General features: G+C 42.6%; 1 protein-coding gene across 1 annotated transcript in view; it reads left to right on the top strand.

Annotated features, from left to right (window-relative positions):
* The window catches only part of ADAMTS3 (ADAM metallopeptidase with thrombospondin type 1 motif 3), a 98,242-nt gene that overhangs the window by 32,344 nt on the left and 47,631 nt on the right, over nt 1–18,267 (top strand). Inside the window, exon 4 of the mRNA XM_057411625.1 lies at nt 534–690. Within this exon, the coding sequence (XP_057267608.1) occupies nt 534–690 (157 nt within the window). The remainder of the gene's footprint in view (nt 1–533; nt 691–18,267) is intronic.

Raw genomic sequence — 18,267 nt, 5'->3', positions numbered from 1 at the left:
TGCACATGAGTCTCTTTTCCCTTCAACTGGACTTAAGCAAGTGGGACTTACTCCAGCAAGCACCAGGATAAATCTGCCTCATCTGCAGACCTGTCCCACAGGTCTTACAGACAGAAGACATAAAGAGAAAGGGTTTGGAGGGATAGTCAAGAGCTACAGTTACAGGTTTAAACAACGTGCCATGCCAATGTAGATTACAAAATAGCTGTGTACAGCATACTGACAGTAAACCCCGGTCTGACTTTGGTCTTAGTTGTGGTTTTGAAGGGGTGACGAACCTCATCCATATGCAAGATTGGCTTCATGCCTCTGAGTGGTGGCTTCAGCCAGAGGAACACCCCCAGAGCACAGGAGGTATCGCCTCTGGCAAGAAGTCCATGCACAGGAAGGCCAGGAGTAATTTGAGTCTTACAGTACAGCGATATGCTGAGTGTTTTATGCTTCACCCCTCTTGATACTTGTTTTTAAACCATCAGGCCGAGTCTTGAGGCTCTCAAATGACATATTGGCATGCTTTCTTTCTTCCTCACCAGGCTGGAATGATAAGAACCGATAAGGATGAATACTTCATTGAGCCTTTGGAAAGAGGAAAGCAAATGGAAGAGGAAAAGGGGAGAATCCACATGGTGTACAGGCGATCAGCTGTAGCGCATCATCCCACTGATATGCTCCCTGATGTCCATACAGAAGGTACAGTACCTGTGTCGGTTGCTCACAGATCTGTTCCAGGTAACTGTAGCCTGAAGCAGCTTTTGAGAGAGGCAGTTTTGACTGAACTGATTGAAAAGAAAGCCTTTAAATGTTTTGCTGAGGTCCACCATCAGTCACACATGAAGTTTCTCTGCCAGGAGCAGCACATGTGTAGACCAGAGCTCAGCCATGAAGTGTTCTTGTCAATAGATGTTGTGGGCCAGGAGATGTTAATGGAAATACTCATCTGACTTCAATATTGTAAGCTGTTGCTATGGCTTGCCTGCCCATACAACTTCTGTTTGAAGTTTGGGTCTTATTTCTTCCTCAGTGATAGCTCAATTGTGCCATTGGCTGACACTCTGTTTTCCTGCTTCTGCTGGTTGCAATTAATGCAGTTGGAAGGCAGTTGTGTTGATAAGATATGTACTTTAGACATATCCAAGGATTCCCCTCCTTCTTGAAGATGATGTGGTTGGTCTATCTGAGAATAATCATCGTGTAGTTTAATGCATTTGCTTGTATATTTAGATTTCCCTCCTTTTAATATTATCCTTTAATCCTAAATTAATCTTTACAAGCCAACGCATTACATAGTGAATGTTCAGGGTTTTGACACTATGGGCCAGGAATGAAAGAGCAGCTCCATTCCCCTTCAGTGCTCTACCTTTTTTTCAACATCTCTCAGCTTCTCAAATTCCTGTTTGTACTTTGCATTCACATGTTCTTGGAACTTAAAAGTGTTTGAGAAGAACTAGAATAACCACATACAACACAGAACTAGAATTAGATAGGAGTATTAGGCAGAGAGAAGTCAAGCGCCCCCTCATTGCCAGTCCTCATGGATTTAAATTATTTGGTGGGGTTTTGGAATTTTGTCTCTGAAAAAGCAAGTAGGAATGGAGAGCCACTTTGAATACAGTCCTGCCAGACTTTAATTAGTCTTTCAGAAGGTTAAGTCCATGCTGTTGACAGCAGTATGGCACAGCAGGGTCACAGCAGGCTTGGGGTCTAGTAGCAGCCTGAACCATGCAGGCTCATCAACCTGCTAGTCTCTGAGACCTGTGCTGCCAAAGGTACTTTGCTTTTGGTACCTTGATGAGGCTGTTCAAATCTAGCTCATGCATCTCTGTGGTGTGATCAACTAAACAGTGCTAAATAAGCCTTTGTGGTAGTGGCATTGGGTTCAGTGCTGTGTTTCTGCTTTGAAAACACATTGTTAGCTGGGCTGGTGGGCTCAGACCGTGGCTAGACAGAGTGAGCAGCTGACAATGGACCTTCTGGGTCTCCTTCAGCGAGTTCAGCATCTCTTGCCTCTGTCATAGAGTCATAGAATCACAGAGTGTTTTGGGTTGAAAGGGACCTTAAAGCTCATCCAGTTCCAACCCCCTGCCACAGGCAGGGGCACCTTCGACTAGACAGTTTCTCAAAGCCCTGTCATGTTCACAGGAGATCTCTTCTTACCTACTTTTGACAGTTTTAAAGTTTTATGCATCTGAGTTTGGGAAATAGTTCTGGCTATTATGCCACTGTGACACAGTTTGCAGTGGTAAGTAGTCTGCTATGTAGATGCATGAGCATCTTTCTTGATCTTCGCTGCCCTTGCTTTCTACCCCAGAATCCCAGTGCCCCAGCCAGAGGCAGAAGTGCTGATGACAGGCTGCTGGCAGATTACAAGTTCAGCCACATATTTAGGTTTCACTGATAGATGACAGATGAATTAAGACATTAAGATAAAAAAGTACTTAAAATTCCTCTTGTCAGCAAAGTTGTTACAAAAACTGGGAAATGTGGTGTAGGAGCCTTCCTCTGGAGTGACATAGGACATACTGCCTTGTACTCCCTCAACAAGAAGTCACTTTTATAAGATGCTATTGTCATGAAAGCTTCCGAAAGCTTTTGGTCTGTGAAAATAAGCTTTTGGTCTGATAGGACATCTGGCATTCCTGCTGGATTTTATAACATTTGGGAATTTGTTGGACATGTTTCAAATAATTGGACAGTGTGAGCATAGGAGTTCTGAGTTTTAGTAACGATTGCAGTGCAGTGGAACATTTATTGGTTCATGTACTGTGTTCTCATGGAAGTAAGGACACATAAATACCTACTTCTCTTTCCTGTTGTAGTTATCAGTGATGAAGTTTCAGTGAACTTTCTTAGGTGGGAACCAGAAATCTGGGTTTCGGGAGAAGATGTTAGAATGCCTCAAGCTACTGGGTACCGTGGATTTAGTCTTTCCCATTTTGCAGCAAAATAACCCTACCTGTGAGATAGCACCCCACACTGATTCCTATTTCTGGTATCCATGGCTGGCTGTAGCGTCCTTAAGGAGCAACTGTGTATTTATTGTCATTATTTGCTTTGTTGGAGGTTGGTTTCCTTAAGAGTGCATTACGTGAAACACTTGAGGAATCAGACGGGAAATCTGGCCTCATTCATTTGAGGAATGCTGTGGAATGGCAAACCTGTTAATGTTTATGGATAAGCACTGGTTTTCCTTCCCTTTGTGTATCTGTGCTAGGAGGGAGCTGCTGCATCTTCACACACTGAAATCCTCACACGTAGTCTTTTTTTAAGATTTTTGGGGGTTTGTCTTCCCATTAAACATAGGGAAGAGTCTCTCAAAGCACTTAGCAGAAGAGGGGAAGAAACGTGAATATTCTGCTAATTCAAAGGATCTTGTTTTACTGTATTGTTTTTAACCTGATCTTTCTTATGCTAATGTGAGGCCATGCAGGGACCTGCAAGAAGCAGTAGCTCTTGACCAGTTAATGTTAAAATAATTTTAAAACCAACCACTTACTTTGGTACCCGTGGTCTCCATTGCACTGGGCGAGCCTGTTTGATGGTGTAAGTGCTGTTCATTCTTCTGGACAGGAAGTTCTTCCTCTCCTACAGGATGGTGGCCAAGGCCTCCCCCAGGAAGTTCCAGCTATTGAAAACTGCTTAAACACAGTAGCATGTGACACAGCATCAACAAACATAAGGCTGATTTCTCCCTTGGGAACAGAAAAGACTCTTGACTATTCTTCTTTGTGAAAACTGGGTCAGACAGGAGTCACACAGAAAACAGCATGAGAACTGCTCAGCTCATGTTTAATGTAATCATGAGCCAGAATACGAATACTCATCCCGCATTTCCGGAATACAGGTACTGTCCGAATTGTTGTATGGTGTGGTGGAATCAATCGTCATGAACATGGTAGGAGAGTATGAATGAGCAGGTACGTTCTTACAGCAAGTGGCAGTGAGTAGAAACGGGCTGCTCAGACTGCAGAGGACCTTGTTACTAGGCTTGGTAGGAATATAGAGAAATAGGTGGCTCTCGAATTTCGTATTCCCAGGTAATGCAGCATACTTTTATGTGACTTGTACTGGAGGAGAAACACAACTTAAATGAATTTATTGATGGTACCGGTGCAGCAATCCTGATAAACCTTTTCAGCTTTACCAAAGGTGATAGATGCACAAGAGGAGGAGAAGGTATTATTTCCAGTGCCAGTAGCCTATGACCTTGTTGTGGTTTAAGCCCAGCTGATAAATCAGAACCAATCAGCCACTCGCTCGCTCCCCCACTTTTTCCTCCCCCTGCTCCCAGAGGGATGTGGAGCAGAATTGAAAGAATTTAACTCCCATGGGTTGAGATGAGAACAGCCCAGTAACTAAGGTATGACACAAACCAATAATAATAATGATAAGGGAAATAACAAGGGAAGAGAATACAACTGCTCACCACCCGCCAACTGATACCCAGCCCAACCCGGGCAGTGATCTAGCCCTTCCAGGTAACTGCCCTCAGTTTATATACCGGGCATGACATGCTGTGGTATGGAATACCCCTTTGGTTAGTTTGGGTCAGATGTCCTGTCTCTGCCTCCTCCTGGCTTCCTCTCCTCCCTCACAAACCATGAGACTCAGAAAGTCCTTGGTCAGAGTAAACATTACTGAGCACCAACTAAAAACGCCGGTGTTATCAGCGTTGTTCCCAGGCTGAAAGTCAAAACCACAGCACTGCACCAGCTACTAAGGAGGAGAAAAATGACTGCTACTGCTGAACCCAGGACAGACCTTAATCCAGCAGAATGAAAAGGGGGAACTTCTAGGTTGAGCAGCAATGGGTTGCCACATGTAACCTACCAAATAGACTGAAATAATTGAGCTGCTTAAAGAATAACCCTGTTCTGGAGCATTACTACTTTAGCGTCATCCATCTCTGGCACTGTGTTGTGGAGGCAATTTATGCAAGACTCTACACTCTTTCTGAGAATGTCTTAAGGAGTTGTTATACTGCAGAAGTCATACAGAAGCCCTGTGACTTGGCATCCCTGCTAATGGGGACATACCTTGCGGGACAGCAGTCTACAGGGTGCCACCAAGCCGGTACCCTGCTCTATAAGGTCACCATGGGGAGTGGGAAGTGCTGTGCTTGCAGTGTGAGCATTGATGCTCAGAATGTGGCTGTGCTGGGCCAGGAGGAGGTAGCGGTGAGGTTGATTGGTTTTTTTGTAAAGAAACTGAACATTTATTTTTAAACATCTGGGACGAGCATCTGGTTGGGTACAGTCTTGGGAATCCTATCATAGAGCAGGACATACAGAGTTCTCCATGGGAATAAATATGCACACTCATCTCCTAATAGCTTTTCCACATCAGGTTGCCCTGGGGTGACGTTCTGTAAGCTTGACTTCCTCAGTAATTCAAGTCTTGATCTTAGACACCGAACATCTGTGCTTCTCATTCAAGTTGGGTACTATAGATTCTCAATGATCAGTGTTTGCATCGTGAGTGTCATTCCCAAATAATGCCTATTAAAGAAAAAATACTTATTACTAAGGGCAAAAAGAAACAAAGGTCAAAAGACCCCATATTGAGGTCTAGGGGTCAGAGAGGGAATGGCCTATAAGAATACTAGAGGAATGCATGTGGTTGTCATGTTAAAACATTATTTAAATAAATCTTCAGGATTTTATCACAAAAATAGCTTTTCACTTAGGAATGGAAAGAAAGGCTGAGCTGGAAGGTTTTGCAAGTGTAATGATGATATTATTCTGTCTGGACAGGATGAAAAGAATCTGTTCTCCTTTGTTAATAAGGTGACAAACATCACCAAGATGTGGGATCATTAACCTTATTCCTTGAAAGCATGCAAGAAACAATAGAAACAGGCAAAGAACTGTCAAGTTCAGCATCAAATTTGCACCCAGGAGGCCTTCTATGCAAGTTCTACCCAGTCAGGCTCAGGAGGATGGTAAAATAAAATCCGAATTGTACTCTCAGAAACATAAAAGCCTGATCCAAGTCCACTGGAGTCAGTGGTAAGACTCAGATTTCCATCAGTGGGGGATGAGGCAGGTTTTGGATCATACTGTGTTTGAGCTGATCACAAAGAGTTTGATTTATCTTTCCTCCTTTTTGATCACTTGTTATTTCTTTCCATACAGTTTTTTGTTATATAACATAATGGTGACAACCAACCTTCAGCTTGGGGTTACACACTGTACTCCACATTTTCCTGTTTTATCTTGGTCTTCACATCTTAGTGTTTTTTTTTAAATGACAACCTATTCACCCCAAGAACACTCGAGGTTAAAGTATTTTTTGTAATTACTTTCTACCAGTGGGAAACAAGGAATAGGAGCCTTTATCTCTGAGCTTCCTTTCAGAATTTTAATTTTCCCTAAAGACCTAAAATGCTTGTGTGGCTTATGGGGTTGCCATGGCATTGGGTTCAAGTGTCTTTGTCCTAGGTGGGAAACACAGGATGAAGAAATTATTTGGGAATTGCTTCTGGTTGCCTGGGAATGAAACCCTGGAATAATAGGTCGACTGTTGCGTGCTTCGGAGACCTGTCTCAGCACTTCCCACAGCACATTAGTGTTTCTTACAGACGTCATCGTGCCAGAAGGTGTGTGAATTCTTTATCAGCAGTTTTTCATGACCTGTGTTGTGGTGGAGGGTATTTAGGTACTGCACAGTAGAGCACTCAAGTTTGTGCATCAGTAATAATGGGGATTGATTTCATTTGAGACTCAGGACACCCCATCTTGTAGCATGCTCAATGTAGGCGTTCTTGTGTAAGTTGTATTGGTGGTGATAACCTGTGTATGCCCTCAGCTAAACACATCCTACCTCTTTTTCCAGAACTGCTACAGCTTTGGCTTTTAAATCAGCCTTTCCCGATAAAATCAAAATTTAATAGGATTCATTGAAGTTCTTTTGGACCAGATGATCCTTGAGGTCCCTTCAAGCCTAGTATTCTATGATTATTGATTTAATATTGGTTTGTGGAGTTAGTTTTTTCCTTTTTCTTTTCCAGGTGGAAGTTTACTTCATCGAAGGACAGGTAGTCAGAAAAGTACTTTCCAAAGAGGAATAGCACAGCATGGTACAGAGGAAAAATGAGTGTTGGTGATGGATGAGGAAAAAAGAGATGGGATCTAAGGAGGAGGAGGAGAAGTGGGAGGAAACATAATGAGAAAACCATCAAGCCCTTCTAGAAATGGAAGTAGATGAGTAATATCTTTGAGTGCAGTGGAACTGGAGCCCTCTCCAAGGGCTTGAGCATGTGTTCGCGGTGCAGACGGAAGTGTGCTCTCAACCTGGTTACGCATAACCTGAACTAGATTTAACCTCCCTTGCTTGGGTATCAGTATCAGCCAGTACAACTGTGGAATCAACTGATGACCACAAAACATAACCCAGAAGCTATGTATATTATATGTGGGGTGGTGCAGTTCAGCAATGAGTTGCCAGAACTCAATCATGAACACCAGTATCTTCCTGTGTGCAGCTATTTACATCCAGATTCAAGAGTAAAACCAATCCAATTCTTCCCTTAGGTGAGCATCCAAAATTTGTGGCATGAATGGAATAAATTTAAGGTGCTTGTCTGTAGACTTGAATAGATACTTTCTTCTAGGACATCTGTCAGTTCTCTTTGTGCACCTATCTGCTTGGCCTCTGTGGCTCAGCATTTCATGGAATCAAAGCACGGTAACTCAGCAGTTGTGTTCTCAGTATTTCCAAGCATGGAGATCCCACAGTCTTTCTGCACCTGTGTTCCAGCACTTGATTTCTCTCATATTTTTCCCCTCCTAATTGGAATTTCCCTTGTTCCAACTAGTGTCCAATACCTCTTATTCAGTAAAACCTTTTTGAACAGTAGTGATCACTTGTGTCCAGAAATTCAGTAGGCAATGAGGTAGCTGAGTGTTTCCTGGCAGATTCAGCATCCAACCTTGACTTTTCACACTTGGTTTAATAATTGCCCTACGTGAACGGTTGAGTTAATACACAACAAGCACTTCCATGACATGTTAGACAACAGGGCTGAATGTGTAATCAACCATAGCCTGCTGCAATCAAACAGGTCTTTGGCAAAGCTAGGAATAGAAATTAGGGTTAGTAAGATGTAACTAACAAAATTCAAGGTACAGCCAAGAAATTATATTTACAAAGTGCACCTCTTCAGACTCACTGCAGTGATAAAGAAAGTGAGGTTCAGAGTGATGCAGTGCTTGGGCAAAGAGTCTTTTCATTGTAGCCAGAAAATTGTAATTTGTAAAATTAATATAAGATCCACAGTCTCTGCTGTACAGCATGTATCCTGTTTGCTCTGTGTATGAGTAAAGAAAACCCAGACTTCATAGCTGAGGAAAAGCTTGTAAATTACTTTTAAGAAAGAAAGAAACTTGAGCAAGAATGGATCAAAAAGCACTAGAAGGTGACTTACGTGCTCTCTCTGTGTCAGGGAGGTTGTGCTCACCTCCTGATGCTGGGAGGAGGGACATCCATCTGCTTAAGTCATCTTCAATTCTTGGCAATAACAAAGGAAAATTGTTCTTAAATAAAACTGAGGGTAAAGGCTTGATTCCAGATGCAGGCACCCAAAGCCAGAGTAGTAAAACACACAGAAATCTGTATGAAGGGAAAATGAAAAAGATGGAGAAAGGTCAGTACATGCAACTTGCAGCCTATCCAAGGCTTATACAGTGTCTCAGGAAAAACTCCTTATGCCCCCAGATTGCATGGGAAGAGGAAAACTTTCAACAAACAGTGGTAATAATGGATAGCAGAGCTCTTTAAATGCTCTATAAGCAGCTGAAGGGACCCTGTTTCATTTTACAGATGATATTCATAAAGCTCCTTAGAAGTGAAGACATGCCAAAGTAAGGAGCACTCTTTGTGCCCTTCTTCATGTCTTCAGCATAATGGACAACCCCAGTGTCATATCAGAGAGGAGCATCACTATTGCCTCCAATTATAAGATGTTAAACCCTGCACATGGTACTTTGTAATGGTAAATACTAGGAGCACTCTGTGTCTTCTCCCCAGCACAGCAGTGGCCAGACCTGGTATTGTACTGTGTGAAAGCTCTGAGTAACTAACTGGAGATGATCCTTTTTTAGAGCTGCCTGATTCCCAAAATGAGATTAGTTGTGTCAGCTAAACATAAAATGAAAGAACAATAAGCTCTTGGCAAGATTTTATAGAATCACAGACTGTTTTGAGTTGGAAGGGACCTTAAAGCTCATCCAGTTCCAAACCCCTGCCACAGGCAGGGACACCTTCCACTAGACCAGGTTGCTTCAAGCCCTGTCCAGCCTGCCCTTGAACACTGCCGGGGATGGGGCAGCCACAGCTTCTCTGGGCAAACTGTGCCAGGGCCTCACCATCCTCACGGGGAAGAGGTTCCTCCTAAGAACTTATCTCAGTCTCCCCTCTGTGAGGTTAAAGCCATTCTCCCTTGTTCTGTTCCTACAGGCCCTTGTCCAAAGCCCTTCTCCAGGTTTCTTGTAGCCCCTTTAGGCACTGGAAGCGCCTCTGAGGTCTCCCTAAAGCCTTCTCTTATCCAGGATGAACAAGCCCATCTCTCTCAGCCTGTCTCCAGAGCAGTGCTGCTCCAGCCCTCAGAGCATCTTCATTCCCATTTGCCAGTTCCATTCCCACTGTTTGAGGTGGGAGGTGAGGATAAGCTTCGAAGGGAAGGGTAACGTTCATACAGGTAAACAGATGTGCAGGCGAGGTGTTTAAAAAGGCTTTGCAGTGGGCTGGGTAAAGAAGGGATGGGAGCAGAAAGACCAGGGGCGTGGTACCCAGTGTGCAGGAAGGATTCCTTTCCTGAGCTCCGTCCAGCATCTGCCTCCTTATACTCAGTTGCCATGGGCCATAAAACATAGTATGCACCCAGATGGACTCTGTCTGAGATCACACTCTAATTGGAAGCAGAAGAGCTGTCTTATCAATTTATGCGAATGAGCGGTCAGGAACATGAGGAAATGAATCCTCCCACATTTTGTGGGGGCTGGCGCTTGTGAGTGTGTTTTACGTGTGCATCATAGAAAATCAGTGCTGAAATGTAATACTGTGAAAGCACCAAAAGACTCTGTCACTGGAAGAAAGGACCCTTTTCTTCTGACAGTTGACTTTCATAACCTCTGTCTTTGATGGGAAAATGAATTAAAGTGCAGCAGTTTGTGCCATCATAGCAAATGTTCATTTTCGTACTGTTGCTGTGTTTTCTTCTCCTGAATTTTGTGTGGGTTTGGCCTAATTCCCCATTGTGAAATCAGGTCTTAACAGCTTTGTTGCTCTGTGCATTTTGAGAAGACTTTTAGAAGTGCAGAAATAGGTTATAAAATCCAAACCAAGAAGGAACTAGGCAACTTAATTCAGTTTATACCTTTGAAAATGTCTGGATATGACATAGTCATCCCTCGTTTGTGATAGAGAAAAAGGAAAATTGATTCCGTGTCCTGCCATACTGCAGGTATTGCCCCGAGGTGTCCCCTAGAGCTCTATTTGTCTGCCTGCTTCCATTTGTCCCACTAAACCACTGAGTAGATGATAAGAATAAGCTTATCTTGCTTGTCTCACATGGGATGACAGTGTTGGGCAACTGGTGGGAATGTGTAAGGAAATGACTAACATGAGAACATCATCCTTGCCATTAACTTTGCTCCCAGTGGAGCATTTGTAGGTTACAGAAGTGCATAAATCCTTCCAAAATGCAGTAGTAAAACACCACGGAGTAACAGCATGACCAGCTGTTTGCTCTGAAAACAGTGGGTTTTTTTTGCCAAAGCAGTTTTCCTAATAATTCTTTTGCGTATTGTAACAATGTGGGATAATGTCATCAAGCTAGTTGGGATTCTGGAGGTTATTAAGATACGCAAATCTGAGTCTGCAGTTTGAGTTGGAAAAGAATGAGTTACTGTCTGAGGGAAGGTGGCCTCTCCTGCAGGGACGGGGAGAGCCTGACCATGGTGAAACTTGAATCAAGCTCTGTCAAACACTGCATGGTTTGGGGAGAAAACCCAGCAGGTGATGAAGAGCTTAGCTGGCTCCTACCTTCAGGGGTAGCCAAGGAAAGCTTGTTGTTTGTGCATCTCCCTTTGCCTTACAGCTGGCAGTAACTTTTGTTAAGCATTCCCTGGAATACAAGCACAGGCTTGGGTGCCTCTCTGGTGTGTCCTCCAGAGTATCAACACTCCACCCAGATAACAAGCAGGCTGCTGCACTGGAAAAGTTAGTGACATGCATGTCAGAGAGCAGGTTTATCCCAGACCAGGATGGAGTACCTAAATGACTCAATAGACTGATGAAGGTAGAATTGGCAGACAGTTTTCTGGCCTTCAGTTTCTTCTCTGCCTTTCTGTATGTCAGGGAAAAATGACTGTCTGGGGTTCAGGAGGAGTTGAGGTTCAAAACTCACATGTAGGTAAAAGCTCTCCTTGCTTTTGTTAATACAAAGGATTCTGTCCATCAGGTGGTAGAAAACGTAAGATATTCCTCCTTCTCCCATATTTCTGTATGGGATACCTAACTGTGGACCTAGATATCCTATCCTAGGCACCTGGATCAAGTTGGATTCATGAGCTTATGCCTCTGTGGGGGACAGGGAGTGATGGGAGTAAGAGTATGGAATGGACTCGGGAGCCCTGGTAGTATTGTTTCTATTTGGGATCTAGTCAGCTATAGCTAAACATGGATGGGTTCTGGCATTTTAAGTAACTTTCTATTTGCAGCAGGAACAGAATGGAATTGGAGATTTTTCCCGCGTAAAGCTTTGGGGTGTTTGTTGCTCTTGTCCTGGCAGGCAGCAGATGCTCTTACGTCTTTGTGAAGGCTGCAGGTAGACTGAGGATCACTGAGTGGTGAACCTGAAAAGGGTTACAACTGGGCACAGCCCTGTTGTCATGGTTTAAACCCAGCCAGACAGCTTGTTCATTCACCCCCACCCCCTCCCCCCCTTCTTGCCCTCCCCCTACTCCCGGAGGGACGGAGAGGAGAATCAAAAAGAATGCAACTCCCCCAGGTTAAGTACAGTTTAGTAAGTAAGGTATAACACAAATCACCGCTGCTACCACCAATAATAACAATGATAAAGGAAATAAGGGAAGAGAATACAACACCTCAGCACCAACCGACCGATAACTCACACCCCCCCCCCCTCTATTGGAGACACCAGTACAGTCTGATTGCTTGTGGCCTTGATGGCAGGAGAAAACATTAGGAAGCGCTCATGTTCCTGGAGGAATTATAGTTGTGCTTCTCTCTGCTCAACAGTAAATGTTAGTGATGTTAAGGTAACAGGTAGTAGTAGCTCCATAAATGACTTACAAAGGTTGAAGCGTGGTGTGACAGTCAGTGAAAGGTTTGTGGCTGTTTCCTGCCCTGGAGCATCTCATTAATCCTCTGGGCCTGAAGTTTTTGAGTGTTTCCTCTCCCTTTCATGTGAAGGTTGATGTTGTAATTGTTTACCAGTTGAGTACATATACTCTATTCCCTTAGGCTCAGCCTCTTCTTGAGCATACTTCTAATATGCTGTGGAGCAGTGTGCCCATGCCTGAGAAGATCCACGCAAGGCAGATACTGAAAACCTATGATTTTTAGGATGCAGATTTCTGCAGTCTAGCATTCCTGTTTGCCACCATGGACCAAGCAGGAATGAGCTTTATGAGTGATGAGAAGCCTCCAGAGCTCAGCTTGGACCCTGGAGCTCTCCCAGCAGCTTGGCCAGGATAAGAAAGGTTTTCTGAGATGATTAGATGAGAGAGGACGCCAAGAGAAGATGGTGAGAATACTCTGAAAGCAGCTTGTGCAGAACCAAAACCCAACCAACAAACCTTTCCAGCAGCAGGAAAGCCTGCCTTTATCTCTAGTATCCCTTTAGAGTCATTAGAGCATCATAGAATGGTTTGGGTTGGAAGGGAGCTTAAAGCTCATCTAGTTCCAACTAGATAGCTGAATAGTTTCTGATCCTTCACTATTTTCCATAACACTAACAGGTAATCAGATTCCCAGGCTCCCTCATTCAGGGATGGATACAGTATTTGCTCTACTGCCTAGAGCTTCCAGCTACTGGATACAGCTCAGTGACAGCGTGCCTGGGGCATCTATGGCAGTGCTTGAATACAAAGGGAACTACCTTGGAAAGCTGGGCAGGAGTAAGGCAAGAAGCAGTTCCAGAGAAGCCAGCTGACACAAGAATCTTGACTAAGCAGCATAGTCAGAACTTTATTAAAAGTGTTTTTGAAATTTAAGTTAAGAAATTATTTTGTCTGATAAGGAAAGATTTTTGTATTGTTGAAAAAAAATTGTGAAGGTGACAATTTCATTTTATGGAGAACATGAGTAACTGATTTTCACAACTGAAACAGTTGGAAACCGAAGATAAGTACCTCTCTCACATCACATCTGCGTTACCTTTCTTCTAATACAGAATGTGTCTACAACTTGATGCTTTTGTTCTCATTGACATATTTTTCACTTAGGTCTTGGATTTCCTGAGTCCAGCTAGAAATCAGTGTCTTTTGCTTCTTGCGTTTTTGGCTGTAGAGCCCTCCCGCAAGGGAGCAGCGCTGCTTCAAATTCCAAGTGTCAGATAAGAGTTTGCTTGTTAATTTTCCTAATGCTGTTTCATTCTCATGTGTTGTTTTCTCTTGATAGGTTACTTGGTTTATGCATCTTTTACTATTACCAAAGCTCAGTTTGCCGTATTTCTGGAAAACACAGCTGATTCTTCTAGACAGAGAGTAATTCCAAGTATATCTGTTGCTGTAATTTGATCTTTGGTAAAAGCTGTTTTGAAAATCCCTCAAAAATATCCTACAATGAAAGGGTAACTCATTATGTTCTGTGGCTTATGAAGAAAACATAATTAATATCATCACAGATTCTGTGAATAATATCATATTTTGTTGATTTCCACTGAAAGCCCTGGATTTCTTTTATAGATCTGCGATAGCAACAGAAATACAGTTCACAAAATAATTTAAAACGTCATTTATTTTTTCACCAACACATAGTGAGTGTCCAGGAACTGTGTCATTAATTTTGATAACTCTTATAAATAGTTTGTCCCTAGCAGCCCTTGAAACTGCGCTACCACATTACTGGGTTCTGCCCACATTCTTCTGCAGCCAACTAGATGGGGGTTTTAATCACAAATCACGAGTGAATTTGCAAACAGATGCATTTGAGTCTCTGCTTTGGCATTTTCATGGTATTTCTCAATTTGCTTTCATGAGGTTGATGCTTGATTTATTTCAAGTCCTTTTTCTTAATCAGTTTGCAGAGTTTTCCAAGCCAAGAATAAGTAACAATGTGTTTTCATTACTTCCAGCACTTCAAAAGCTTCCAAGTTGCTGATGCCCAGAAAAAAAAAGAAATCTTCCTTTAGTTACTGGGTGCTCTTTAATAGGGACCACAAGGTGGGATAAATCAATTAAAAGAGTCTGGTATTCGAGTGACCAGCAGTTCAGGTCACGTCATGCCACCCCTGTTTTGGTGGCTGATCATTCATTAAGTTAATTGGCCTGAGCCTGCCAAAGCTCTGACCTCGCAGATCTGCTTCGTTTGCTCTTTTGTCCAACGGGCTTTTTATTTCTGCTGGCGAGACAGATTCATCATTCATATTTAATTTTTTACATCTGAAGTTTGTCAGGCTGCTTGGAAAAATAGGACATCTGGGCATCTCATCCACTTTCTATTTGGAAACATCTGCATCGTTCTTAGGAACTTCTTAGCAGAACTGCAGTGAGCAGATGCATTACCTTTCAATTTCCAGGCTGATTTACCATTGCTAATAGTGACAGAAATTCAGTAGGCACTAAAACCAAGTACCTGTTTCTTGACCAGGCTTTTTAATACCATGTATTTAGGATGCCTTAATGTTTGTTCCTGTGTAAAGAATAAAACTGTGGCATTTGGGGGGGGGGGGGAAATGATGGAGAAAAGCTGCAGGGTCTCCATCAGGTAATTTGTCATCTGTACCTATAGGATTTAAAACTGCTGCTTGATGTTAGCTTTCACTTCATTTCAGTGTTATTTCCTTCCTTTATTAACGATGACCTATTGATTTGTACAAATATTTAATTGCTTGAAGGTTATTCCTGAGTTTGTTGGATGCACTAATAATGTTTGGGTTGGGATTTTCCCTGAAGAGGGAAGATCAGTAAGCAATTAGACTGAAAATTAAGTTTTTTCTGAAGGCTCATAGAGGAGAATTTCAAAATGGAAATCCATTTCCATTTGAACAGAATGCTTCTATTTAACTCTGTGTTTCCTGTGGTGTCATACGACACCTTGAATGATGGTAATGCTGTCAGCAAATCTTCCTTTACCCAGAGCTTGCCTCATGGTCTCAAAACCACTCAACTGGGTCTACCTTGAACTTAAACCCAGTAACATTCAACATGAAGCAAAGCCAAGATTTTTACATCATGTTTACAGACCCATGATGTTTAAATCCTTGTGTGTTTTCTTGTTTCGTCTTGGGTTCAGCTGTAACAGCCATTTTTCTCTTTCTTACTAGCTGGTGCAGTGCTGTGGTTTTGACTTTAGCCTGATAGCAAGGCTGATAACGCTGGTTTTAGTTGTTTCTAATTAATGTTTACTCTCATCAAGGACTTTCCAGTCTCTCATGCTCTGCCAGTGAGGAGGGGCACAGGAAGCCGGGAGGAAGCAGAGACAGGACATCTGACCCAAACTAGCCAGAGGGGTATTCCATACCACAGCACATCATGCCCAGTATATAAACTGGGGGGAGTTATCGAGAAGGCTGAGGCTGCTGCTTTGGTCAGGCTGGGTATCGGTCAGCAGATGGTGAGCAATTGTATTGTGCATCACTTGTGTTTATTATTTTCTTTTCCTTTTTCCCTTTTAGTTTTATATTCTATTCCCTTGTTATTTCGCTTATCATCATTATTATTAGTGGTAGCAGTAGTAGTTTTCTATTATACCTTAGTTACTGGACTGTTCTTATCTCAACGTGTGGGATTTACATTCTTTCCATTCTCCTCCCCATCCCTCCTGCAGCGGGGGTGGGGAGGAAGGGAAAGAGTAAGCAAGTGGCTGCATGGTTCTGAGTTACTGACTGGGCTTAAACCATGACACTTATTCAAATGCTCTGTCAGGTACCATGCCATTATATTTTTCCCGTTTTTGTCCACATTAAATCATTTCCTTCGTATCACAGTCTGAGCAGGCTGTGTTCTGACTGTAGAAGCAGTGTGGAATGACTTTAGAAGCACATTTATTGTGGCACTGAAATAAATTTTTTCTAGCTATTTAAGCACAAGCATTTCAAATTAGTTGATAAAAACATATCTCCACACCAGTACATACATAAAGTAAATGTATGTGCCAGTGAGGCACTGGAATGGGTTGCCCAGGGAGGTTGTGAGTGCTCCATCCCTGGCAGTGTTCAAGGCCAGGTTGGACGAGGCCTTGGGTGATACGATTTAGTGTGAGGTGTCCCTGCCCATGGCAGGGGGGTTGGAACTAGATGATCTTAAGGTCCTTTCCAACCCTAATTATTCTATGATTCTGTGATTCTAAATGAACAGGTGGGAAAGATGGAATTCTGGATCCAATTTGAAGGAAACTGAGGCAGCAGTTGTTTCCACAGCAGGGGAAGCCAGGTTCCAGGAAGGAGAGCGAACTCTTCTGCTGGGCAGGTTGTTTTTCCTTGGAATAGTAGAGTTGGACAACAGGAGCCTCTATGACACCTTTCAGTTACTTGGGACATCATAAGCTGCCCTCAGCACCTTCTATGAAGTTCCAAGCAGATGCTTTGTCTCACTAGTGACAACACTGAAGTTCAACTGGCATAACCAGGAGCTGAGTTGTTTTTTTCAGTTGAGAAACATGATTTTTTTTTTTTTGTTATAAATGATCTTTTTGCTCTAGTTGTTGTCTGCCTTGCTTAAACCCAGGAGGTTGTTTGTGCAGATCAGTGTGTTTTGTCAGCACCCCCTCCCCTTTCTGTGTGGTGTTCAAGGAGAATGGCTTTGTACACATTTTTGTCATTATCTTGGAGCATATCGTGGTACATGTACTGTTTGGAAATAGCTCAGGTTTGGAGATATTTGTTGGTCTTGGAATGCTGACTTACAGTGCATTCATGGAAAAAAAGCAGGAGCCTGAGTTCAACAGCGTTCAGTGATAGAGTTGGAGCTTTTCCTTTATATTTCTGCCAGTGGAATTTTGAAAAATGGCTAAAATTCCATGTGGAAGAAGGAGAGGCTCATTATCTGTGACTAACACTTGGATACATTTTTAAAAATCGGTATTATTTGCTGTCCTGCCACTTCTATTCTTCTGGTTGCTCATTGTTTTAAACAGATTTTCTCCTAGCTTTGGTTGTTACTCTGACGATACTCACAGTCCCATCCTCCTTTGGGGATGTCACCAGTGCAACCACACAATCAAATCTGAAACCAGAGTGGGGATAAGCTCGCCTATATGTTAGTAACTGAATCCAAACTGGAGTCTTTATTTTTGGATAACAGTACTGAAATTATATTGAGTTCTTCAAAAACAAAGAGCAGAAATACCATATGGACCTGTTCAGTTCATTCTCTGCCTTACTCATTCAAGGTATGTATTTTTTTAAGATCAAGTACTCACACTTTTTGAAGTGACTTTTCAGTCAGAAAAGAAAAATAGGTCAATATCTCAGTTCACTTTGAGCTTTAGCAGTACTCATCTTCCCAAATACACACATTTAGCGTGTATGGTTAAAGAGTCCTTTGCTTGTATCTGTGTTAACGTGCAGCAGTCTGAGAATTCAGAAGTTTTGCCATTCATCAGTGTTAGTTAGAAGTTACTTGAGGATAAAAATGGGTTTAACCTTCCCAGGAAAACTCCCAAAAGAGAATATACCTGGGCTTAAATTTAAAAGCTTTTTTTCTCCTTCTGAGTCTGTCAGCAGTGTTGTATGTATGAGGAGAGACCCTACAGCTGCTTTCTCTCTAGCATTTACGTCTGCCTTTTGAGGAGGACTCTCTCTTTTATAGTCAGACCCATTATTATTATTATTACTACTACTATAGTTACTATTATAGTTAGCTGTCTCTGTTAGCTTTCCACCAGACTTTTTAATGAACCAGGAGGAGGAGGGTTTATTAAAGCCCATCGTACAGGAAATGGAGAGAGGTGCAAGAATGGGACACTGGTCGCCAGATAAAGTTGCCAACACTCCTCCAGCAGTCAGATCCTTGGCTTCACAGAGCAGCTTCATAGAGAGAGACACAAATAAATGGCATGTGGGGTATTCACACGTTACGGTGA

The sequence above is a fragment of the Pezoporus wallicus genome, unplaced genomic scaffold (assembly GCF_028554395.1).
Source record: "Pezoporus wallicus isolate ANWC-B61680 ecotype Strahan unplaced genomic scaffold, APGP_CSIRO_Pwel_v1 contig_13223, whole genome shotgun sequence".
NCBI classification, from domain to species: Eukaryota; Metazoa; Chordata; class Aves; order Psittaciformes; family Psittacidae; genus Pezoporus; species Pezoporus wallicus.
Note: the sequence above shows the minus strand (reverse complement) of the source record. Positions and strands in the feature narration are given on the sequence as shown.